Consider the following 25389-nt stretch of genomic DNA (forward strand, 5'->3'; position numbering starts at 1 on the left):
TGAGTTTGAGAAGAACGAAATCTCCGATGAGGATCCGCCTCGGCGTATCCACTACTTCATAAGTTGGCGAGTTACGGCCAACAAGAAGGCTTTGGCGGAGCACACAGACGGGTGATCTGGTTCTGGCGCCAAGCACCTGCTGGCTGTTGCTCTTGGAAGAGAAGCTGCAGTCTTTCCTTCGACACAATGTCCTCGACAGTCGGAGGGATAACGCCTGATGACGTTGCGATTGCTAGATCAGTCAACGATAGTTCCTAGCGTGATTTGGCTACGCGCTTTGACAAGACCAATATCTTATTTTGTATTCCCATTGAGGAATAGCTCCAGCTATGGTCGAGCTTAGAGACTCAGCCCGAGTATCCTTTTTGAAACCCACAGAGTATAAGCTAGCTTGATCCCGGATTCTACGTTACATATAAACAGTTAAGTGATTTTTACATTCTAACCACAAGAAGGTGGTGTTCCTACTCCATAAATGCTAAACCTATTGGCCGAGAAAGGGAGACGAGAAGAAATTGCATCGTATAATTCATGATCAAAATAAGTGTACCCTGTGGGCTGTACCGTACTTAAACAATTATGCTGCTAGCTAATTAACAAATGGGGCCACTAGTTTTCGGAAGAACCGTGCGCAAGACCCTCGGAGAAACGCTAACTGCATTGCCATTCTTATCCAATTTGAAAACAAACTCGTCGAGGCCCACGTTGCCGTATACCAATGAGTCAACAGTGACCCAGGTGATGCAAGATGAGGTGAATGGCCCAATTCCAGTCCCAAGGTCTGGCGGGATTACCGCCCGAAAGGGAAAGCTGTCCTGGACTCTCAAGACCGGTCGGATACAGGCGGATGCTCAACTGAGAGGGATCGGAGATGCCGTTGAGGGTCATGTAGCCTGGGAACATATCAGTTCCGTTGTTGACCCAGCTTGTGACGGCTAGGCCAGGTCCATCATCTGTGGTGATAGTGATCGAGGAGTTGCCGGTGTTCAGAGCATATTTTCCTGCGAAACGCGTGTTCGCGTGGTTCTTGGCGGCCTTTTCAAGTGCGGGGAGCAGACTTGCAGAAACGAGATCCGAGGCGAGGGCAAGAGACACGTGGGTGTTGTCACCGGCCCCGAGGACTACAAAGCCTGCGCCGTGGTCTGGGTCCAGAGCTAGCACACACGAGTATGTGCCGATGTCTCCTGACTTGGTGTAGAGGTCAATCGGCCGCTCGTCGCCGAATGACAGAATCTCCCATGGCGCGCCAACAGCGTAATCCAGGGATGATGTGTGAGTAAGCGGTTTCATCCACCGTCTTGTGGTTGACCGGGGCAGAAGAGAGCTATTGAGAATGGCACGACCAAAGATGGACATATCCTTTTGCGGATGAGTAGATGCCGCCGGCACTAGAAACACGTGAATCTTCTATCCAGGGTCAGTGAGTTGTGTGAAGCTACTTACGGTCCCTCTTCCCCAATATTGAAATCCCACCAGTATTCGCCTTGCGAAATAGGGATGACTCCGAGCTTGGTGCTAGGCGTGTTGTAGAAGGTGTGGGTCAGATTCAGTGGCTTGATAATATCCTTCTCTAAGACATTATCGAAATCTCTACTAGTAAGCGCCTCCACGACATATCCAAGGATCTGGAAGGCAGCATTGGAGTAGATCGGTGTGGAGGATGTGGGGGAAAATAGGGTGGGCCTGGAGTAACCCATTGAAGAATTCTGTTATCACAAACCCTGTCAGCGAGATGGAACGAAAGTAAGACATAGTAATCAACATACGTTCTCTGCTGCAGGGGTTCGGCACACCGCAGGGCGGAATCTGCGCGTGTGGCAGGGCGGGAAATCCCAGTGATTCAAGCAAGGGAGCTTGCTCAGTGAGATCAAGGACACCATCTAGAAATTCTTAGCTTCGACACGTGGGCGCAGGGAGCCCAAGGGACTCTCAACCAGGGCAAAACTCACAGTCTCTTGGTATACCAGCCAAGTGACTCGCCAACTCTCCAACCGTCACTTCGTTCCACGTTGTAAAGTCGATCCCATCTTGTCTTTGTGTGGAATTCCGGAGAAGATCAAAAATAGCCGCCTGAATTTCAGGTACGTACTCAGCAACCGGGTCTTCCAAGGGATTAAAACCGGCTTCAATTAGCAGCAGAAGCATAGTGAACATCTTAGAGGTACTGCCAATGCGGAAAACGGTGTTCTCGTCAACCTCCTTCACGCCAATGGTGGTATTGATAGCATCGGCCGTGTAGGACAGAGTGAGCAATGGACCAGGATCACTTGTGTCAAATATCACCAAAGACAGGGAATCTCCAGAAAAGTTTCCGGCGTTGATAGCATCCTGAATAGTCGTGGTGATGTTCTGCAGCGCCGACTGGACTGTAGGATCGTTGGAGATATCTGTGGCCGCAGGCCAGCTAGGTCCAAGGAGGGGACAGAGGTGGATAGCGCTTGTGAGAGCAGCGCAAAGCACCAGCAGAGGCGGGTACAGCAGCATAGTGAGAGAAGCCATATTGGTCAGGTTAAAATTGGATGTTGTTCAGGGTGGACGTGATATTTATAGGATGTACCGATACGCCAAGCCCATTGGAAATTGAGCTATTAAATTATCGTGAAAGTTCTCGTGAGCAATGCTATATACCCACGTTGACAGTGCACGGACTGAAGATAGAAAGCATACAAACGGGGGCTGCATCCAATTAAGGGTGACAGACTCCCACTATGATTTGACTAGGACTATCCAAATTATGTTCTTGCGATTATCATATTGTACTGTACCTAGACCCTTCCCTTCATTCACACGCCTTAGTGGAAGGGCCCTCCTCCTTCCATGCATCCCTGGAGTCAAGTGAACAAACTTCTCGTATTGAACTCGCGAGGCCAACTTACATTGCTTCATTGGTTTTAAGGGTAGTGATATTGTCACACTGAATTAGCTAGCGTCGGTGCGGCAGTTCGCCTTATACTATGGGGGCGTTCTGTAACCATAGGACGCAGATCTCAGAGTGATGAGCAGGGATCATACCTGTCAGCTCATAGTCATAGGTTCGTCGTAGCTCTTGATCATCGGATCGGAATCAAAGTATTAGCATTGCTCCTGAAACAGAAGAACGGACATTGTTGATCAGCAGGCCTCGAAATCTCTCATAACAAAGAGAACGGAGGTACCCCAGTTTTGGTTATAGATGCATGCGCTAGAACTCTGGCTTGATCCGCCGGCCTATCAGCTTCGATCTGCACGGGTTGGGTTACACCATGATTTAACCTTGCCCCGCTCTATGTTATTCTAGATATTTTTGAATCCCTCTCTGAAAGTTAACCTGTGCTAACGGATTCGCAGGTTGTCTAGACTACAAAAATTAATGTTACAATGGTATATCTGCACAAAGCACTAGACTTTCCAGAGTTACGGTCAAGAGTCGACAGGGGTCGCCGCTACAACGAGGTCCTTAAAACCCCAAGTCTCGAGATCGGGTAGCACGGCACCTTTGTGTTGAGATCCGACCCAGGTACAAATATCGTCATCTTCCCCGCCGGAAACCGCGGCTTTAGCGCATCCGATTTTGGAAGTCCAAGGGATCTCAGGTGGGCTTGCTTAGTTTATGCATGTGATTATTTGCGGGCGTCTGTGCTGCGAACCCCACGTACATAAGAAGGCTTGACTCAAACTATATGTGAAAGGCAATATTCATCGCTGCCTAAGTCATGAGAGTTAGTCCGTGGGTCATGGGTCCAGATCTACCGAACAGGTCTTGTGAGTAGAGGCGCTTCTGAGTTCTGAAAGTGATGGAAATATGGACCCGACAAAGTCGGTAATATCTAAGACTATATGTTGGAGAGGGAGAGGGAGAGAGAGCGAAGCCCAAGACAACCTAGAAAGTTGTATTGGTGAGGAAGACTATCTTAGCAAAGACAACTAATCATGCGTGCTGAATCAGGCGACACATGTCAACACTCCTGCGTTCATCCACACCGCCTAACCACACCGTTTAACCACACCGTTTAAACACCTCTCCTTTAACAAAGTTTGTCCCCAGTCTCTGGAAAGGATAGACGGGTTGCCCGTGGCAAAGCGTTAATGAAGCCCGTCAATAGCCGCCAGCCAGATACCGACACTCTCTAGTTTGCCCGTGCGTCTCCCAAAAGGTTTCTGATGTCTCGGCGGTGCTTGTGTCTCGGATAACGCTCTGCGAGGCTTGCCCGTGGCTGAGTCTGAACGACGTCCTTAGGCCTTGAACGATGTAATGTACAAGAAGCTTTCTTCCAACAGTTGTGGCGTCTCAAAGTCTTTGCTCACGATCATTTGTTGTCAGGCTTAATTAAGCGAATAACTGAAATATTCAATGGTAAGTGAACGTTAGAACAACGGTTCAATGGCTGCATCATCAAGTATCCGGCTTATTGATATATTCTAAGCGCCAATTTGTAAATTTCTAATGAGCCTTCTTCGAAAAAAATCAATAATATACAGCACGGAATCACGGTGCTTGATTGGAACCCCAAACGTATGTTTAAGGGTGGTGAAGAGAGGGTGGTGAAAGCGTGAAAGAAAGACGCCAATACAAAGTCCTAGAAACTGAGCTTTCCACATGCTACATAAAAGACCACTGCGGTCCCTGGATCGTACTTTTGCATTCAGTGTCATTTTTCACTTCTCAAACATTTACATCTTCTTTGCTTGCAAGACTATATTCAGCACCGTTACGATCATAATGGCAATACCTCCGGGCTCCAAGAAAACTATTGATTACAGTCATATTCGAAATCAGTTTGAACTCCACACTGTCACGAATTAGTTCCCGAACCCTAATTTGAAACACGCTAATCTATATTAGGTATAGCCGTCGATCCCTAATTTATCAAGAATAGAAATTGCATTTTACATAACGCGGGTGGGACCTCGCCCCGCGTATTTTGTATGAAAATTGCTATATATATCGTACCTCTGGGCCCCTCCTTTAATCCTGTCTAGACCTGGCACTCACCCGCGGGTGACCCTCCAGACCCTCCACCCACACCTTCTCTTAGCGGGTGGAGGGTCCCATTTCTAGACCCTAAGGGTCGGGCACCTATATATCCGACTCTCTGAGGGTCACCCTTAGGTTTTATAAATAGGATAAATAGATAGAAAACGTGACTTACTTATTCATATATAAGTTATATAGATTCCGGGGGGTTTTCTGTATATTCATTAGTAATTTTTAATACTAAGTAATTCTAATTTTCTGATAGCTATTATTATTTAGGGGTATGTTGCTAGGGCGTTACCTTTTCTAATAGCTTTTAAAAAAGGATATTAAGGACTAAGAGCTATAATATAAGTAGATTCTAATAGCTATTAATAATAGGCTTCTTTAGCTATAATATTAGTGTAAAGGAATACTAACGACTAGCGGTGAAGGTTTACCCCGCAGTGTAATAAGCGAGTCTCGGACCCGATTCGTACTTAATTCGAGAGGGTTTCCAGATAACTTAGACTTAGCAAGAATCAGTCTTGCTTCTTATAATACCACACTCCAGTCCAGACATCCTTCCTTACCTGACCGACAGGCTTCTACCCTGAACACGTAGATTCTTTACAATTAATCTTTATAAAGTCAGAAAAAAAATATTATATAATTAGATTAATATATAGAATAAATTATAAATTATTAAGACTTAAGTATATAGCTATTAAGTAGCTTTAAGTGCTTACGCTTCTTACTAAATATATATTATTAGATATTAAATAACAGAAGGTTAATATTAATATTATTGTCCTTATTATAATCTATAATCTCTATCTCTTTAAGATTAACTATTATTATATAAGACTATAAAAAGGACTCCTTATCCTAAGCCTATATATTATTCTCCTTAGTATTATTAATTAGATTAAAGGATTTATCCTAAGTTTTATTAGCCTTAGTTATCGCTATAATCTCTTAATATAATAAATATAGAAGTAGGTGGGTGGTGTGGGCGGGAAGGTGGTGGAATACGTTATAAATAAGTCACGTTTTTTACCTATTTATCCTATTTATAGACCCTGCGGGTCACTTGCGGGTGACCCTATACGGGTCGGGCACCTCTATATCCCGACCTTAGGGTCCAGAAGTCAGACCTTACCCACCCGCGGGGCGGGTCGGGTGGAGGGTCCTTAGGGTCACCCGCGGGTGAGTGCCAGGTCTAACCCAGATAACTTAGACTTAGCAAGAATCAGTCTTGCTTCTTTTAATACCATTACCTAACCGACAGGCCTTCTACCCTGAACACGTAGATTTTTTACAGAGATATCTAATATCTAGATTATACTTAGAGGCGATAAGAAAGAGAAAAGAAGAGTTTAGTTATATATTATAGACTAAGATAAAAACAAATTCATATATTATTAATAAGAGTAACTAAACTAAAGAAGAAGAAGAAGAGAGAAAGAGGGAAACGAGTATCTACGAAACAAAACCACTTCTATCCCAAATCAGGTTAGACCCACGGCTCCTTCCAGATCACGTTCCCCCTCAGGCCTCCCTCAGGCCTCAAGACGGTCATGCGTCACACTATATAGATATCCTATTAAGGCTGTACGGTCTCTCCTTAAAGCTTTATTATAAAAAGGGAAATATATAAGTAACTGGAATTGAATTAGGTAGTTGCTTAGTCTATCTCTAACTTCTGTCTTAAAGATGCACTATGCACTGCAGACATTAGATCATGCCTAAGGCCACACATACGCTATTATGTCACCGGTCCTCCCACTACCTTATGAATTTACGGGGGACCACACAAGGGACCGCAAAGGACCGCGGGGGACTGTGGTGCGGTCCTGACTACTTAAAAAAAGACCAAAGACCATATGGCCCGGTCCCGGTCCTTACCGAGGTCTAACCGTGACTATCTTGTAGAGTGAACTGTAACATTTTGACTCAAGTGTACTTGAATCGAGATATATCCTATAAAACGTCTTACATGGGTCAAATGAGTTCCGTCAGGCTAAGACCCCTGGGAACTATGGGGCATCTAGAATCGAGGCGACGAATAGGATAACTGTAGACCCATTTTACCCATTAATGAACATACAGCGCGGTTACCTGGCAGTCAGATAATGGGTGCAAGAAATCAATCACGCAAATTTTAGTATTTGGCCTCTGATTTAGAAGACATGAAATTCGTAGGCTCAATAAGATCATCAGGCAACGTGAACTGGCAAGTTTCAAAAGGAATAGTTGCCTCCCTTAAAATTTGTAGCTTTTTCTTACATGAACTCAATTCTTCCTGGAGACTCGAGATAGATTGATGAGCAAGCTCGAGAATTTCCGCTCTTTTCGATCGTTTCGATGTTTTGTGGGGCATCTCCACATTTGAGCGGTATTGATCGCGGCCGATATTCAGCATATCCTTTTCTAATTGTAGATATTTGGAGTTGAGGTTTTCCCGGTACCGCTTTTCAACTAGACAGTGGGCTTTCTTTCGGCGCGTGTCTTCGCTACTCGAATAACTCTCTCTTTCAAATGCGGCATTGGAGTGCTGATCTCGCGACTCGGATAATATATAACCAGGGTTCTGGGGAGGGTTCTTAAGCGACGGGTTAAAGGTTTCTGAATCTCGATTGGTAGTTTTCCTTCGCTCAGTTGTTGGTGACCCCAGCCCATTTTGGCGACAATTCGCTAGGCCTTTATATGTTTCAAGGCTTCCAGAGATATGGCCGCTATACTTTGAAGGCCTGTTTCCATCCGACGGCAATAAGTGTCCATTGTATGCAGGAGCCTTGACTGTGTTTTTAGCTATATGTTGACTTGGAAAAGATGTCAGGCAACACATACACTGCCAATAGTGATTAGAGAGCCTTGGTCAAAGGGACAATCCGTAAGGTCTCCCCAGAAATCTTCGAATGGGTCTTTCAGTGAAGGGCTGTCAGAAAGGTTCTCAGCCATGAAATTTTGACCATACTGCGAATCCCAGGGCGGAAGTTCTGGATAGAACACGTCCACAAGTCCACCGTCTGCAGGGGGCCAGTGCGTTAGATTCTCCACCGTAGTCATTATGGTGCCAAGGTTCACGTTTGTTTTGGACATCTAGCCTTAAGATATTGATGAGATATGAAAAAAAAAGACAGCGTCATTTGAGTGTATCTTAAATAAGTTCACACCTCGAGCTTATGGGCAGATTTATTCGGCGGAGACGGTCGAGACCATCCCCTAAGTTTGGGCTAACCGATAAAATCTCATTTTATGGTCTTTTATCACTTCAGTAGAGAATTCATGATCCCCCCCGGATGATTTTGATTCGCCCAAGACGCCGCCTTTCGGAACGGGCTTTCGAAGCGAGAGAGCTCTGATGGATCGACCTCTAACCGTTTTTCGTCTAAAGCGGGGAAAGTAAGAGTCTCCGCCGGAAACACAAACTCAAAATACCGTGTCGGCCGGGCCCGGTTGATCGTTTCGTTCGAGCCTAAGTGTTTGGTTGCATCACTAGCTAATAAGTGGCGTTGGATAGAAACCCCAGCTTATTGCACTCGGAAAGCTATCTTGACATGCGAGTTCTGCAAACGGAAGTGATGGTCGTAGGCTTCATCAGTCCCTCATCTATCCAGCGACATAGGTCGCCAAGCAAGCAATCACGACTAGAGGGTGAAGATAGTCAAGGACGTCCCTTTGATTATTCGGATTATGGAAAAGAATGTGTAAATAGAAAGAACAATATTACAGGAGATTCGAAACGTTACATACGAGCATCCCCAAAGATTAAATTTGAGAGTCACATCATGAAACCCGCATGACTTATACAGGGAGCCACACGGGTCGAAACAGCTCGAGAATAATGACGCGAGTTCTCATACTAACAATTCAAAAACCTCCAAGAGTTTGTTTCTCCTAATTTTCGACGGGGCGTGTCCCAGATTCATTAGATTGCACACTGCCATTTGCGCTCCTCGGACACTGTACTCAACACCGTAGGTGGTGTCATCAGGGATTTCTGCAAACTGGCCGATTAGCGCGAGGTTAGTGGTCTCATGAGGAACCACACGCGGACGATCATGGTAAGAGCGGGATAGAAGCATAGAAGTCCCAAGCGGCATAAGACAAGGAATTGTGATCGCCGATGGAAGAATTTCGTCGGCGGGGAACCCTAAATGGGAAAGAAGCTCGAAGAGAATTTCTTCACCAGAACAGTTTTCCATCGGCTTTTTGACGTATTTCCCGTTTCTTTCCGGATGTAAGCCGTAACCCCAAATCACATGTACAATCTTGGGCTGAGTTGCGAATACAGGCTGGTGAGGAACGCTGATGTTCAAACCCCAGGGACTTTCTACCACGGTGAGTAGAGCACCAACGCCCGGTTTGTCCCGAGTGAGATCGGCATAACACTTCATAAAGCCCGAATCACGCAAGGTGACAGTGAATGTCTCGATCTTCGACTCATCCGAGCGCGTAGAAAAAAAAGTTTGAAGGATTGCCAAACTTGAGAGATTGCTGCGCAAGCTTTTGCCACAGAGCCCACTCTCCATGTTTCATGATATCTGGAGATCCTGACCATGGCGGAGGGGCTTTTGTGTTAGATCCGGTCTGCATACCGGTAGACAACGATCCCAACGTCACGATTACTATGTCAATAGGGTCCACTGTGATAAGCATTTCCTTTCCATTTTCCAGCATCACAATCTCCGAAATCGTGGTTGGGTCACTGGAAGGGTACATTTTCAGATCCGTAACCATCGTATGGAACCGAAAATCAACTCCTTGGTCCTTCAAAAATGTCGTTATGGGATGGATTACCGATTCGTAAAGACTGAACGGCGTCCTGTCCAACTCTCGCACATCGTTGTGGGTGTTCATTTCTGGGAGGTATTTCAGGAGCAACCTGTGAAACTCAATGGCGCTATGCCATGGTTGAAGCAGAAAACTGCAGAGAATCAGTTATCATGTGTAATCAGCGATATTGAAGATAGCGATCTTCTCACGTTGTTGCCCACAGAGTCCAGAACTCCGACTCAAAGAACGTTTCTTCAAAAACGTCGCGAATCCGCTTTGAGTCAAACCCCCTCTCGCCATCCAAAATGAATCTGATTAGATCCATGCGAAGCTTTGCGCCGATTCTCAGATGGTGCATGTCAACGTTGCGCAACCCATCTTTTGTTTCCCTGATCGCACGCGTGTGTGCTTTGTTAATTGGCTTCGTGTACAACTCGTGCTCTTTGATGTCCTCCCATATAGTCTTGTCCGGGTTTCCTAGACTTGGAACCATCGAAAGGAGGTCTTTCACACAGTCCTCATGAAAGTACGGCTGTGCGCCTGTGTGTAGAACGTATCCCTCTTGCGCGTTACCCGACGTCTTCATGGCTCCGCCAGAACCATGGTGGACGTCGAGAATGTGGACTTGCTGCGCCGGAACTTTCCCCTGTTTAATCAAATGCACCGCAGCCGCAAGCGATGCGACACCGCTTCCGATAAGCCATGCCTGTACGTCCTTGTGGTCTCGAGTGGGCGTCATTGTCAAGTTTTCAGGACTGTTGGTATGTCACCAGGGTAATATTCAAGCAGGGCTTGGGAAATAAATATTCTCACAAATCCCCATCAACCCACGGGTGCCGAAAACATCTGATGAAACTGTTTGCCCCCCCCTTAACATGTCATTTCTCAACCTTGGAATCTTAAAGGGTTGCATCATCAACTCATACTGAATTTGACCATTTATCTTCAGGCTTTTGTTGAATGGGGAAGGTCTTTGCCTGTGGAAGGATCAGTTCACCGCAAAGAGTATTCCCAGTGTGGCCAGACCCGCCGAACTGCGATTTAGACTTTGGAGCATCTGATGTCAACCATGAATTCTTTGTTTTCTGACAGATGATTTACGAACACCGGAAGTCAACTGATGTGGGGCAAATGGACCCCAACAATCGAACAATCCTCCTTTTTCCAAGCCCAAAAGTCTTTGCTCTAGCCCCAGAGGTGAGCCATATCGACGAAGATTCGCTCAGTAATTCATGAACTTTGATTTCCCTGAAGCTCAGCAACGGCACGAGCCTCGAACATGTCTGATGACTCTAGATTCATTTACATGCCTGCCAGCGCCTTGGCTTCCCGCAAAATAATTGAGCAATCTTCGTACACGACTACGCCAGATCAATCATCCGCCGACCCAACACCCCCTTGCGGGGAAGCGGTGTACCAAACTTCACTCGACGATGAGAAGATGCGAACTGTCGATTCTATCCTTGCGATGGAGCGAACCTCTGACGCCGAAGCATATGAGCCACGCAGGGAGAAAGAATCATTGGATGTCCGAGATCAAGAGAGTACAAACAAAACAGCAATCGACAGAGGCAGTTTGAAAAAAAGAAATAAGACAAACAAAAACAAGTCACTTGTTTCCGAGTTAAGTATAAATCACTCCCAATCAAGTCCAAACTAACAAGGTACCAATAGACCACAGCTGTCAGAAACACCAACTAGCTGTGACATGCACTCTGCCTTGCTGTAGGTGCAACTTGAGGACGAAAGTTTCCCATTGGGCTGTGCTTGTCGTCAAGAGGGCTACAGAATGATAGTGTTCCGAAGAAAGGTCAGACAAAGGTTGAGTACATCTCTGAGAGTTACCAGTTACCGGATGTTGCTGCGATCGAGTATGAGACTAAATGTCGGACATTATCGAGAAATGATATCGAGCCATTTCTCAATATTAAACGAAGCCGAGATATGTGGAAATGTGTCCTTGTTTCGAGGATAACTTAATCAGAGTAATATCATACTTTGGTGGTTGACATTCTTGAACCTTGGCTAGAGGGTCACGTTGTTTCGTAGTGGGAAAGCCCAACGTATACCAAACCAAATAACAGACCAAACCCATCGCGAACATGGCTCCCGCATCCATGGGTGTTTCTTGCTTCACTTGTACGTCTTGCACTATTAAACCTCAGAATCCTGACACTTGCTTACCGTGGCAGGTGGCTGTTACCTATGATACTTCATTTTGTGAGTCGGCTTCCATCTGGCGACCAGGCGATTGAGACGACCAAGCTACCATCTTTGCCTGGAATACAAAGATATGCGCTCCAATCCTCCTCTATTATTGCTTCAGTCAAAATCCAATTTGGTCTTTTGTTCTGATAGTATGTCCTCATGGTAAGATGGGTTGGGCCAAAGATAAGACGCGGACTGAATACTTGAAAAGGCTGATTTCAATTTCTGCCTTGTGTATCGAACAAAGAGCTAGGTGTCTCGAGTCCGATGGAAAACGGTTTGTGGCTCGCCCTTTTTCTATTACAGTCATGCCTTCGTCAGACATGGGGAATTTCTGCAGATTAGACCGACTGTCGCCTACCTGAAGTAAAATACCTAGTTTAAGCAAAGCTCCTATTTCTTGCGAGATGCTCCCTAGCGGGCTGACAAGTTCCAGCCAGTGAAGGTATTTCTGCTACACGAAAGCATCCGTGAGTCCGTTCTCGTTAAGGTCATAATCATTATCGCACTATGTCCGCTGTCCTAGGAATAGTCAACCTTATAATCGCGCGTAGGATCATTCAATTGTGCTCCACCTAGCAAGTTTCTGATACTTCTTCAATTTTCAAGCCATGCCGAAAATGACCTATAGCACTCTCTTCTTTTGCACCCGCCCCATCAATATATCCAGGAAAGAAAGCAAAGCCTTGATCAGGATCTACTTCCCAAAGACTTCAGTTGCGTTTGATAAAGGCTTTGAGCTCGGCGAAAATTTCTTCAATTGAATACAAGTTCGGCGAGTAGGGTGGTAGGTAGTTAGAGCAATATTACCCCTGCCTTTCCACTCGTCTGCGTCATCCGCTCTTAATGATGAAACGAGGCATTGTCCATAACCAGAACGGAGTTAGATTAACGGATGAAGATTGAGACCGTCTTCCGCAATGCTGAAGAAGCCGCGCTATGGAGTCCTCGAACATTGTGGCATGTGTGGGCCCGTGGAAGACACGTAAGAATACATTTCCCATCCTAGGTATACGCAGGATGAAATCGTAGACCAGCCTATTTTGGACGTGGATTCGAAGCGGCCGAGTCTCCTTTATATTACTCCTCAGATTCAATGTGTACTTATCTTAATTCCGAGGTTATGGTGAAGTAATCTGGTTGGTATGCGTTTGATAAAAAAATCGTTCTAGTTAACAGGGAATAGTAAAAATGTGCCCTTGAGAACCAGAAGATAATAATAAAAAAAAATTCTTGAGTTGAACAACCTCATGTTGACTATCTCCGTCTTCCCTAAGCTCTTTTTTCAACACAAGGATATATAGACATAATGTTGGGTAATACAATAACGGAATTCTTGATTGTAGATTTCAAACCTAGTCTACACGATTAAATATGCCTTTCAATTGTATCATCCCTGTTCGCATTGAATTGGGATACTGCCCCACTTCACCGCATCCTTGCCTCAGCCTCCATGATATCTAGATCCATAGCTTCATCTCTAGAGTCAATCAATCATCATATCTCTCATCTTCCATCTTCTATCTTCACAATCCCAATAATCAAAGAAATCTAGCTATTTGTTGTGGAGGTATCTAATTGTAAATTATCGCATTTACTAACGTAATCCACAAGCCATCCGCCACCCCTTAACATCATAGTAATTGCGATCAATCACGTATCTATATCTCGACAACTATCATGCCAAGACTTCCTTTGTATCTTTCCGTTTCTCTTCTTTAACTCGAGAGCTTGGGAGTAAGAAATATATGGCGAGTTGGTCACTATTGGCTCGAATGCGAAGTATTCGACACTTCGTCGGCGAAAAAATCCAAATATCGCTAGCTTGCCGCCAATCCCTGCTCCTAATTGTATCATGATTCGACCAGTATTGTGGGGCTAGCCCAAATGAAGTGTGAGGTGGGTCTGGCCAACACCTTTGAAAAATCAAAGTGAGCAAAGCTCGCTTCGCTGATGTCGATCTATGCTGTAGCAGGCTGACGCGCATTTCTACATAGCTAGCTTTGGCGCTCGCCATCATCCCCTCAAAGAAAATCATCAGCCCAGACATAGCCCGGAGAAAGGTCATTGCAGTATCATATGTCCGAAACGTTACGTTATCTTGTCAGGCGGAATTATATTTTGGCAACGGGTTCAACTGATGATCGAGAATCTATGCAGAAACAATGTTTTAGCAGAAGATAATTGTTTCAAATTCAGCCCTAGATATAATCAATACATATTTGAATCGGCTGCTTGTACTTCAATTCACAACTTTGGTTTGGCAACGGCCAGCTCACGGCTGCTCTAGCAAAACTGATATAGTACAACCAGTGGTGATCAGAAATGGATTCCAACTTTCAAGGCGCCCTCTTCTGAAGCGTTTTCGAATACTTGATAAGCCTTCATTATATCTGAGAATGGATAACCTGATAATTGTGTGAGAATAGTATCCGCAAAGGAGCAAATCATCATGTGGAAACTTAAGCTTACGGTGCGTGATTAATGCAGGTCGGAGTCGGCCGACCTGGCAGAGGCGCAGAAGAAGGGGGATTGAGAGAGTGTCAACCAGTCGGGTTTTGATACCTTTAGGCCGGATTAATTCAAAATGCAAAGAAACAAGCGAAGGTATACTTTACTTATGTTGCGATCCCAGAGCTCGTCCAGATCAAGAGATACCTTTTGACCGTGAACACCTATATTTGCCAGAGAGCCACCAGGCGCCAGCAACTTCTGACAGAGGTCGAAAGTTGATGGCTGCCCGACTGCTTCAATCACCGAATCAAACCCTCTTCCCTCGACAATCGTATCGAGCTCCTCCATGGCATTAGGCGATTTCGTATTGATGACTTTATCAGCACCAAGCCTTTGAGCGTGCTCAAGCCTTGAATTATCAATGTCAATCGCAACGACAGGGTAGGGTGCATATAGCTTCGCTGTGAGCATTGCAGCCAGACCGACAGGCCCAGCTCCGACGACCGCCACTGAGTTCCCCGGCTGAACATTGGCATTGAGGGTTCCACACTCCATCCCCGTAGGCAGCGCGTCAGAAAGAGATATCATTTCCCATGGGTCAATATTTCCAGGAAGCTTGTAAAGTGAATTATTTGCGTGAGGGATGCGGACATACTCTGCTTGGGTCCCATCAATGACATTTCCAAGGACCCATCCTCCAGTGACACAGTGTGAATTCATGCCTTTTCTGCACGCGGTGCATGTACCACAGGAGGATATACAAGAGACCAGGACTGTATCACCGATAAAGAATCTGTCAACTGCTGCGCCAAGGGAAACAATTTTTCCAACGCCTTCATGGCCGAGGATTCGGCGCGGCTCTACTGTTGGCACATCGCCTTTAAGTATCATGTAAGTCCGTACCACATATACTTGTATAGCTCATCTGAACAACGGCATCTGTTGGAGATTGAATTTCAGGCATAATACAGTCTCGGAGTTCGTATCTGTTCGGAGCTGTGTAGACTAGGCCCTTCATATCTGTCAGGCGGTGGGGCTAGAACAATCAGCCACTAATAGATTCTTGCAGGCAAGACATTCAAAGACCTCACCTCTATACAACTACGTGGAAATCGAAGATCGTGAGAGGAGAAGTCAGAGTAAAAATGGACCTGATTTATGGAGGATTGACGTAGATGTGAGCAGCCTGCAGTGAAAGCTTTGTAGATTGTTCTCGCCCCTAACGCGTCAGGTTGGGTATAGTGGGGGCGGTATCGAGTTAAGAGCTGTCGTACCATCATGCTCTAATTGAAGTTCATTGTGGGTAAGGGTGTAAGACTGAAAGGACTTTTATACCCTCAGACTGGAAATGATTCGTATTTGATATTCCAATTCAAGACGTAATTAAAGTCTACCAGCCGCCTGGTCTATGCAATACCATGGCACTGTAACGGTCATGCCACCATAATTCTGGACGGGAAATTCTACAGCCTAGCTTATGATGTAATAATAAAGGAGGCTAAAAAAGCAGTCCTGAAAGATCTGCGTTCCGAATTATTCGTAATTAAAGAAGCCCTGAATGGGAATTATCTTTGACAATCGTATGTCAACCAAATTAAAAAGTTGATCCTCGGAACCTCGGCTTTGAAATTCCGGAAATTATCAAGAGCACGGGAGGAACTAGGGAAGATCTGAAAACCTCTTCAAAATTCCTAGATGACCCGACCCAAATTTGAAAAGTAAGATGATCCATGAAATATTCACACATTTATTGGACTTATTCCAGACCAGTAAAGAACCTGAGCAAAGATGATGTATCGATTGTATTTGTTTTGCGTGCATGGCCTAGCCCCAGCGCCTCTTCCGCCCTTTCATGATACATGTCTTATGATCTCATTCGCCACTCGGGGTCACCTTATCGTGGCCTTGGCCTAGGCCTCATTTGGACCCATAAGAGTTCTAAATAATGTATAATGCTGGGATAGACTTTGCGCCATCGTTTCTGTTCAACTGTACGAACATTTCGCTTTCGGCACATTTAACATTCTATAAATGTAGTTGCATGTATTTCCTTCTCTCCGAAATCCCATCGCGCTTTTTCGTCACGACTTCCCTGATCCTTCTTTACAGCCCATCTCTGCATGAGTCTATTTTTCAGGGCAACCTTGACTCTTCGCTTATTAATATTTGATTCCACACCATTCCATCGGCGAGAAAAGTTGTAAACAGTTGAAGCACTCATGGCCGAAGTTGAAAAAACCAATGGTGTCGCTGGCGCTGGGAATATAGTTCTTCCTTTTGAGACTCTCACGCGCGGCGATGTTGCGTTGGTAGGCGGCAAAAACTCCTCCATTGGGGAGATGATCGGTGCCCTTGGGACGAAAGGAATCGCGGTACCACCTGGTTTTGCAACCACCTCACACGCTTATTGGCTCTACGTCGACAGTAATGAGATCCGGGAGAGTATGGCAATGTTGATTGCGGAATGGCAATCAGGTAAGGTGAATCTGGCCGAGACTGGTCATGCAGTTCGCAATTTATTCCTCCGCGGCACTTGGCCCGCCGATATCGCAAGTGCCATCGGTACAGCCTATTGCGAACTTTCGGCCAAAGTGGGAATCGAAAACTTGAGTGTGGCCGTTCGTTCAAGCGCGACAGCAGAGGACTTGCCTGACGCGAGTTTCGCTGGCCAACAGGAGTCCTTTCTAAACATCTCGGGGATCGATGCACTTTTGAATGCTTGCCGGCGCTGCTATGCTTCTCTTTTCACCGACCGTGCCATCAGCTATCGCCAGACTAAAGGATTCGATCACTTGAGAATCGCACTCTCGATTGGGGTACAGCGAATGGTCCGTTCCGATGCTAGCGGTTCTGGTGTCATGTTCTCCATTGACACTGAAAGTGGCTTCGACAAGCTTGTGCTTATCAACGCATCATGGGGACTAGGGGAGAATATTGTACAAGGGACCGTCAATCCCGACGAATACCAAGTTTTCAAGCCGCTACTGGACGATGTCAATCTAGTCCCAATAATAGAGAAAAAGCGCGGTGACAAGTCAATGAAGATGGTCTATGGTGGTGACGATATGCCAACACGCAACATACCTACCTCAAAAGCGGAGCGAGATGCGTTCGTGCTCGACAATCAAGAAATCCTCCAGCTGAGCCGCTGGGCATGCATAATTGAAAAGCACTATCGGTGTCCCATGGATATGGAATGGGCAAAGGACGGTATCACTGGTGAACTTTTCATCGTCCAGGCTCGACCTGAAACCGTTCACTCGCGACGTGATGCTGGTGTTCTCAAGACCTACAAGGTCGGTAAGAAGGGCTCTCTCCTTACGACGGGCCTTTCGGTTGGGGATGCGGCAGTCTCGGGACGCCTCTGCATGATAGAGACGACTAAAGATGTTGAAAAATTCCTCGACGGATCGATATTGGTGGCAAAAGCGACCGACCCAGATTGGGTGCCACTGATGAAGCGCGCTGTGGCTATTATCACTGATCATGGTGGGCGAACTTCGCATGCCGCCATTGTCAGCCGCGAACTTGGCCTCCCTGCCGTTGTGGGGACTGGAAATGCTACATATGTTCTGCACACCGGCCAGGACGTAACTGTCTCTTGTGCCGAGGGTGACAAAGGCTTCGTATACCAGGGTATCTCCAATATTACCACCCAGACATTAGATCTTACCGGATTGCCGTCAATCAATACAAAAATCATGATCAATCTCGCCAATCCAGCAGCGGCATACCGCTGGTGGCGGCTTCCAGTAGATGGCATCGGACTTGCTCGCATGGAGTTTGTCGTTACGAATTCTATCCGGGTTCATCCTATGGCACTTGTCCATTTCGATAAGCTAAAGGACACGAAATCTAGGGAGAAGATCGTGCAATTGACTGCTGGATACAAACATAAGCCCGACTACTTCGTCGACAAGCTGGCGCATGGTTTTGCGGCCCTTTGCGCAACAGTATACCCTAAGCCAGTCATCGTCCGCATGAGTGATTTCAAGACAAACGAGTACTCCGGCCTTATTGGCGGCACTGAGTTCGAGCCAAAGGAGGAGAACCCCATGCTTGGGTTTCGAGGCGCCTCGCGCTACTATTCTCCGCTGTATGAAGAGGGCTTCGCGCTCGAGTGCCGTGCGATCAAGCAGCTACGCGAGAAGATGGGATTCACAAATGCCATCGTAATGATTCCCTTCTGTCGCACCATCAAAGAAGCGGGGAAGGTACTGGACACTATGGCCAGCAACGGGCTCAAGCGTGGTGAGCATGGCCTTCAAGTCTACGTCATGTGCGAGATACCATCAAACGTTATCTTAGCCGCTGAGTTTTCTGAATACTTCGATGGCTTCTCTATCGGTTCCAACGACCTTACCCAGTTGACCCTCGGTGTTGATCGTGACTCTGGTGAGCTCGCAGACTTGTTCAACGAGCAAGATGAGGCTGTCAAGTGGATGATTGCACAGGTAATCTCAGTGGCTCGCAAGACGGGCTGCAAGATTGGCATCTGCGGCCAAGCGCCGAGTGACCATCCCGAATTTACAAAGTTCTTAGTCGAGGCTGGTATTAACTCGATTTCTGTCAGCCCTGATAGCTTTGTCGCCGTGAAGAAACATGCAGTTGCTAGCGAGCGGTCATCATCTTCCTCCACGTGATGTACAAAATGAATAAGATGAAAAGTGGGGTTTTTACGAATATCGTTCTTGGACCGTTTCTGCAGCTCCGTAATCTTTGGTAAGTTTTAGTGCAATAGGAAAAACTTCTTATTTTTTTGATGTCAATTTTCCTGAACTCTTTCCGTAGAGGCACTTGGGCGTTCTTATATAATTCTGTAGACCTAGTCCAATCCAAGGCGCAGTTGGGATATGTGGTGGGGCCATTCTCATATTCGCAGGTAGAACTGCATAGGAGTACCTTTTTTATAGCCAAGCCTTGGAACCCAGCAAGTTGTTGAGCATGTCATGTTCTGCTCAGCGGGATGGACGCCGACATCACATGCCTCGCCTAGAAACAATCTGAGGTCCTCAATCACGTATGGATAAAGGAACTGAAGATATTATAGTGAAACACAATGATTCGAGATAGTAGAAAAGTACATGAAACCACAGGACAACAACGTCATTCAATTTGACCTTCATAATGATTATTTCAATTCATGTGAAATACGATGTGGAACGAAGTAGTCCTTGAAGATGAGTAATCCTTTTGCTAAAGGCTGTACCCAGGTATGTCATGCGAGAATTATGGAAATTTCCGTTCCAGGATACGTACCATGCTTAATGATCCTCGTGGATCTTCTCCATCGTGCCTTTAAGGGCCTTAACCGACTCTTCTAAAGCAGCCCTCTCGCCGCTATTCATCGGCATCTGCATTGTCTTGATGATTCCCGCTCTCCCGAGAACCACAGGCAAGCTGAAACAACATCCCCATTCAGGCTGAAAATGGCTGATGGGACAAATGTTTCGTTTGTCAGACAGGATAGAGGAGGCAATATTGGAAATGACAGATCCAATTCCAAAAGGTGTCGTCCCCTTCGCATGAATAATTTTCTGGGTCCTACTTTTGCACTCACCAATAAGTTTGTCGTAGTCTAAAGTGTTGAGCGGGATCAATTTCTGGATGGGGACACCACCAATTATTGCATCCGACCACGGCACAACCTGCGAATCTCCATGTACTCCCACTACATAGAGATCAATCGAGTTCGCCGCGACCTACTCTGAAATCAGCCTTAACCTTACGCATGATGAAATCTGTGCACGCACCCCAGTTTTTTCGGCTAAAAGTCCGCGAATTCGTACCGAATCGAGGAAGGTTCCTGAGCCCAACACCTGACATCTTGGCAGACCAGACAGTTCCTGAGCAATGGAAGTGAGGAGGTCGACGGGATTTGCAACCAGGAGAAGAATGGCGTCAGATTTGAATGGCTTCATCGTGTTGACAACGCTTCGAATAATCGAGATCTTCTGGTACATGTATTGAACGCTAGTTTCACCTGAGTCGCCATTAGATACCATACCATTAAACAAGCATTGAAAGATTCATCTCCATTTCATTCCTTACCTGTGGAGAATTTTGACCCGACCGTGACAACCACAATATCGCTCTGACTTGCTTCCTGGTGGGTAGCCGCTCGCACGCGTGTTTCGCTGTTGCAGCTATAGCACACATCAGAAAGGTCGCGAGCCTGGCTGTCTCTCAGATCCATTTTGACATCTACCAAGAGTAGTTCACTAGCAACCGATTGAAGGATAAGCGCGTAAGCGGCGGCGGCGCCTACCTGACCAACGCCGATGATCGCGATCTGAGAAATTGGTTTTGCGTTTCTCAATGACATTTCCAGGTATTATGAAGATCTCATATTGGCCATGGACTTGCAATGGGAAAGAGATATCAAGAGCAACTCCCGTTGAACGATGTGGGGTAAGCGCATGTGACCGAATCGTCTGAGGCGTTTCCAAGGTGATTGAATTCTGAATCAACACTACCTCATCATGACGAGATGACTTGCACTTAGCAGATGGTACGATTCACCAAGAAAAAAAAAAAGTAGTTGGGAATATGTTCGTAGTCCTCGGAGTTAGAAGACGAACACAGTAACCACGGTCTTGATCTCCTATGCATGCTAACTTTGGAATCACTTCATCCAGTACAAGTTTGTATCCCTGAAATATGGAACATTGTATCTTATGTCAAATATATTGATATCGAGGTTTCTATTTCACTGATTTTCGGGTAAGTGTAAGAAATTTTCCTCAAGGTAATCGAACACGCAAGTGCCGTTTCTACTGGCCCTCGCTACCCTTGGCCCAAAGTCCCTTGAAGACCCTGATATACCGACACATATAGTCTGAATGGTGGCAGATATTAGTAGCCACCTCCACATATTCAGCTCAGGGGGTTCGTATCTAGCGTTCATAAATCAAATTAAAGACGAGACCAGGTATTTAATCCGAAATCGGGCCGCGAAGTTGCGGCTATGTGTTTAGAGATAGGCCGTTTGTAGGCCCGCGACCGAGATACATTGAAAATGTCAATGCCGTATTAAGCCGCAGTAAAAATATGGGGGAATAAGAATTAGGAAAAAATAAAAAACTGATTCTTTCAATGGGGGTGGCATCGTCATCCGATTTACAGAAATGAAATGCAATGAGCAAGCGATCCAGGCCACGTGGTTGCCTGTGTGGGTTCGGTATACGATTTTTTAGGTTCTTTTTGACCATGGTTTCTAGACAGCAGCTTAACGATGCCCGTAAATAGCCTCGGGAGATGACAATTTTGAGTGGAAAAGACAATATTCACAACCCCGTCGAGATTTCCACAGACGACTTCGATTCCAAGACCGGCCGTGCATCATAAAACACCCTCAAGTCTCTAAGTTCCATTTCATAATCCAGCCGTCGGGATGTTCTAGCAATAGATTCAAGACAATTTTCACCTTGAAGTCCTCACGAAATGTCAGCGCGGATTCCACCCGGTACGCGAAGTACTGATCACTATTGCCCTCCAGCGGAAAGACTTTCAAACACCTCACTGATACTGAGGGATATTATTATCGGCTTTGCAGACGGGTTGACTGTTCCTTTTGCATTAACAGCGGGTCTCTCCAGTCTCGGTTCCGCAAAGCTTGTTGTCATTGGCGGGCTTGCAGAGCTCCTAAGTGGCACCATCTCAATGGGAATGGGTGCGTATCTTGCTGCATTAACGGACCGAGATCGTTATTCAAGCCAGGAGAAATTTGTAAGAGATAAAGTGAATTGCAGGCCTGAGGCCGAAAGATTGGAGATCATCGAAGTGTTTCTCGGCTACGGGATAAGCAGAGAGGCTGCGGAGGGTGTTCTCAACTGCCTCACTCTCGAGGATACTTTGGTCAGAGTAAGAGCATATCCTTATCGCTGTCAAAAATCACAATACCGAGCTAATTGGTTATATTAGTTTGTAATGGAATTCAAGCTCAGGTATATGAAACCAAATCCATCACGAGCATGGCTCTCTGCTCTAACCATGGGAATTTCCTACTTCGTTGGTACGTCCCATACACTTAATCCTTTTTAGGAAGCCTAAAGTTTGCTAACCGCTGGAGGTGGGCTGTTGCCTATGATTCCATATTTTGCGACGAGGGACGTCACTCATGCTCTCTTCATTTCGATCGGTATAACGGTTGCAATTTTGTTGCTTTTTGGGTTTTTCAAAAACTATAGCATGGTCAGGAAAAAGCGATCTGGATTTAAAGGTGCGATACAGACATTGTCTGTAGGAGTAGTAGCTGCAGGTGCCAGCTATGGTATTGTATATGGAATCGATCACACCAATATTAGATAAATTATGGATTCCCACCAACAGAATGCTCTTGATTTCCTTCCTCGCGCGTTTTCAGCTCAAAGGATACTGCTATTGACTATCACCCCAGGCTGGCATGGAAGTGCTCAATGGAATATTTTCGCCATCAAGTTGAGCGCGGAGTAAATGCTAGGTGCTCAAGAATATTGGCAGTTGTGTTTAGCGACTGCGATTCACAGACGCCTTATCAGCCTCAAATTTTCTGAGGGAGTCAATTATAGTACTTTTCTTGGACACATCTGGCTTGTCCTCAGTTGTCCCCTTTCCCTTTTTCAAACAGAGTCTGTCCACTACCCTGTTGTTTGTGTTCTTCACACCAACATACTAAACATTTTTCAGAGATACCTGCCGCCACATCGTGATACATTTCGTGTCCACCTCGGACTTATCGAACCTGGCCACGACAACACTTGTGCAATGACACAATCAAAGATGTACATTTCGAAATACTCACCAATACACTCAAATTGGACTCTAATAATTGCGGCGTCAATTCCTCACTGTATTCCCTCTACCACGAGGAGGGCATTTTACTACAAATCAGTCACTAAGCCGTCCGATAAGAATGTTAGATCACTTATAAATTATTGCAATGTTGATTAATTTTTCTAGCATGAAGGACTATCCATCCCTCTACTGGTTTTTACGTTGCCCAAAGGAAAAGAGTGATAGGAGATTGGCGTTAAGGAGCTGTGGTTGATTCTATGAAAACAATCTATGCTCGCTGAATCATGATCTTTTTGAATATTACCGTCTCTGTTCGCACAGAAACTTTTAATGTGCACATGACGACTAAATAATCGGGTAGCTATGATACATATGTTGAAATGACGGTTTCTACTGCCTCCAGATATGAGCAAAAGCTTAACTTTCACATTTGCTGTGCAATTGTTGCCCACTGCCTATGAATTTGCCTCTTTAAGAAGGGCTATCTAATATACATTATTTAAATAATATCAAAGACGAGGCGTATGCTCCGGCTACGTGTTTGACATTGCATACCTAAAAAATAGAATCGAACGACCGCGTGATCGCTCTGTAGGTTTTATCACTTGCCGAGAATGCGTCAATAGAACAAAATGAAATTTTCCATGTTTACAATTTGTTTCGACGTCTTTGCGGGAAAATATGATTCTGTTGGTACTTCCGTAGCATACTGCTTACAGTTTTCGAATTTAATGGCGGCTTTTGCTCGCGCAGATTCTTGGTCCGTGAATGCATAGTTTAGACGCTCAAAGATCAGTAGGCAATACATTCCAATTGTCTGACGCATACATATTCCGACGATAAGCGGCGCTCTAGGTCAGTCTGCATTCAAGCTATATGTGTGTCAAAACGACGATATTGGAGCAACAGAACCTTGACATTGATAGTACGAAGATGGAAGATGAATGATGAGAGATATGATGATTATTGTGGATTCTAGAGATGAAGCTATGGATCTAGATATCATGGAGGCTGAAGCAAGGATGCAGTGAAGTGGGGCAGTATCCCAATTGAATGCGAACAGATAGTATCTGACCGAGACCACACAAATGGCTTCAGCTCTGCAAGTGTTGGAATAACAGTATTGCTAACAAATCGATGTACCGTGGCAGTCAAGTCAAATATTTCCGAACAGCGTAAATAAATTCAAGAGACAATGAGACCTACTGCCCTTGAATGAATGTGTCAACCCGCAAACCTTGTCCCCAACAAAGCCACGATAGATTCTGCGCCGTATCGCTGTGCAAGTCGTAGTGGTGTATGGCCCTCATTATTGCGGGCGTGAATATTGGCTCCCCTTGATGCTAACTCCTCTACCACATTGTATCCATAGAAGATTGCCCTATGAAGCAGCGTATCCCCCGATTTGGAGATGAAAGACTGCGGCTCAGCCCCGTTATCGAGGAGATGCCGCAACAAACTGACGTTCTTGTGAAATGCCGCCCAGAACAATGCATCGTGATCTTCGTTACATGTCCCAACATCTGCTCCTCGTTCTATTAACTCAATCGCGACTATCTCGTGATTTGCTCTCACCGCAAGTAGCAAAGGAGTGAACCCACTCTTATTTTGCAAGCAGACATTTGCATTGGCATTTAACAGATATCGAACCATGACAAAGGACCCACAGCCAGCCGCGTAATGGAGGGCTGTCGAGCCAGTGTCGTCCTGCTCGTTGATGAACGCCCCATTGGTGATGAATTTTTGCAAGAGAATATCCTCTCGTTTAAATACAACATGCATTAATGGTGTCTGCATACGGTCATCCTTTGTCTGAAGCAGGCAAGGGCACTTAGCAATTAGCCACTCAGCAACTCTGGAGTGGCTTCTGGCTATTGCAAAATGAAGAATTGACTTATTGTCATGACAGACTGATAGATCAAGGTGAGGTACGGCATGCGATGATTCTAGAGTCGGCACAACTTTTTCATTGACAATCAAGGCACCAAGAAGTCTGTATCCTGCCAGGATCGGTTGAGTAAGATGGAGATAATTTTGGGCCGTGAGACTGAAGGCCAATAGATCCTCTCGCTTCAATCTATACAGAATAAGGAAGCAAATTTCGTATGGAAGTCTATCCATTCATGCCACGAACAAATGATGGGCGTAGACATGTGAAGAAAATTTGGCCTGCAGCTGGAAGCATGCCAAAGTAGTGAAGCAGCCAATTAATCGATATGAATTTATGAAGTAGGTAG

General features: G+C 45.6%; 7 protein-coding genes across 7 annotated transcripts; 2 read left to right on the top strand and 5 right to left on the bottom strand.

Moving 5' to 3' along the window:
- Positions 1 to 593: 593 nt before the first annotated feature.
- Positions 594 to 2499, bottom strand: N7477_004651 (serine hydrolase domain-containing protein; the record flags this gene model as incomplete). The annotated part of the gene is given in 6 exon segments (XM_056966314.1): positions 594 to 781; positions 795 to 1388; positions 1444 to 1501; positions 1578 to 1706; positions 1792 to 1880; positions 1950 to 2499. 6 exon segments carry the CDS (start codon positions 2497 to 2499, stop codon positions 594 to 596), a joined length of 1608 nt encoding a protein of 535 aa, XP_056823095.1.
- A 4598-nt stretch (positions 2500 to 7097) lies between these two features.
- On the bottom strand, positions 7098 to 8005 carry N7477_004652 (uncharacterized protein; the record flags this gene model as incomplete). The annotated part of the gene is made up of 2 exons (XM_056966315.1): positions 7098 to 7730; positions 7787 to 8005. 2 exons carry the CDS (start codon positions 8003 to 8005, stop codon positions 7098 to 7100), a joined length of 852 nt encoding a protein of 283 aa, XP_056823096.1.
- A 791-nt stretch (positions 8006 to 8796) lies between these two features.
- Positions 8797 to 10454, bottom strand: N7477_004653 (oleate hydratase; the record flags this gene model as incomplete). The annotated part of the gene is made up of 3 exons (XM_056966316.1): positions 8797 to 9424; positions 9465 to 9866; positions 9925 to 10454. 3 exons carry the CDS (start codon positions 10452 to 10454, stop codon positions 8797 to 8799), a joined length of 1560 nt encoding a protein of 519 aa, XP_056823097.1.
- A 3788-nt stretch (positions 10455 to 14242) lies between these two features.
- On the bottom strand, positions 14243 to 15097 carry N7477_004654 (uncharacterized protein; the record flags this gene model as incomplete). The annotated part of the gene is made up of 3 exons (XM_056966317.1): positions 14243 to 14331; positions 14396 to 14488; positions 14542 to 15097. 3 exons carry the CDS (start codon positions 15095 to 15097, stop codon positions 14243 to 14245), a joined length of 738 nt encoding a protein of 245 aa, XP_056823098.1.
- Positions 15098 to 16596: 1499 nt separating this feature from the next.
- N7477_004655 (phosphoenolpyruvate synthase) lies at positions 16597 to 19020 on the top strand (the record flags this gene model as incomplete). The annotated part of the gene is made up of 1 exon (XM_056966318.1): positions 16597 to 19020. One exon carries the CDS (start codon positions 16597 to 16599, stop codon positions 19018 to 19020), a length of 2424 nt encoding a protein of 807 aa, XP_056823099.1.
- Positions 19021 to 19641: 621 nt separating this feature from the next.
- On the bottom strand, positions 19642 to 20702 carry N7477_004656 (lactate/malate dehydrogenase family protein; the record flags this gene model as incomplete). Its single annotated transcript, XM_056966319.1, has 3 exons — positions 19642 to 20079; positions 20131 to 20360; positions 20429 to 20702. 3 exons carry the CDS (start codon positions 20700 to 20702, stop codon positions 19642 to 19644), a joined length of 942 nt encoding a protein of 313 aa, XP_056823100.1.
- A 1118-nt stretch (positions 20703 to 21820) lies between these two features.
- N7477_004657 (Ccc1 family) lies at positions 21821 to 22831 on the top strand (the record flags this gene model as incomplete). The annotated part of the gene is made up of 3 exons (XM_056966320.1): positions 21821 to 22240; positions 22301 to 22391; positions 22776 to 22831. The coding sequence occupies 3 exons, from the start codon at positions 21821 to 21823 to the stop codon at positions 22829 to 22831; spliced, it is 567 nt and encodes a 188-aa protein (XP_056823101.1).
- Between the last annotated feature and the right edge of the window lie 2558 nt (positions 22832 to 25389).

This window comes from Penicillium maclennaniae (assembly GCF_028827695.1).
Source record: "Penicillium maclennaniae strain IBT 15551 chromosome Unknown utg000004l:1.0-3007600.0:1.0-3009580.0, whole genome shotgun sequence".
In the NCBI taxonomy this organism is placed as follows: Eukaryota; Fungi; Ascomycota; class Eurotiomycetes; order Eurotiales; family Aspergillaceae; genus Penicillium; species Penicillium maclennaniae.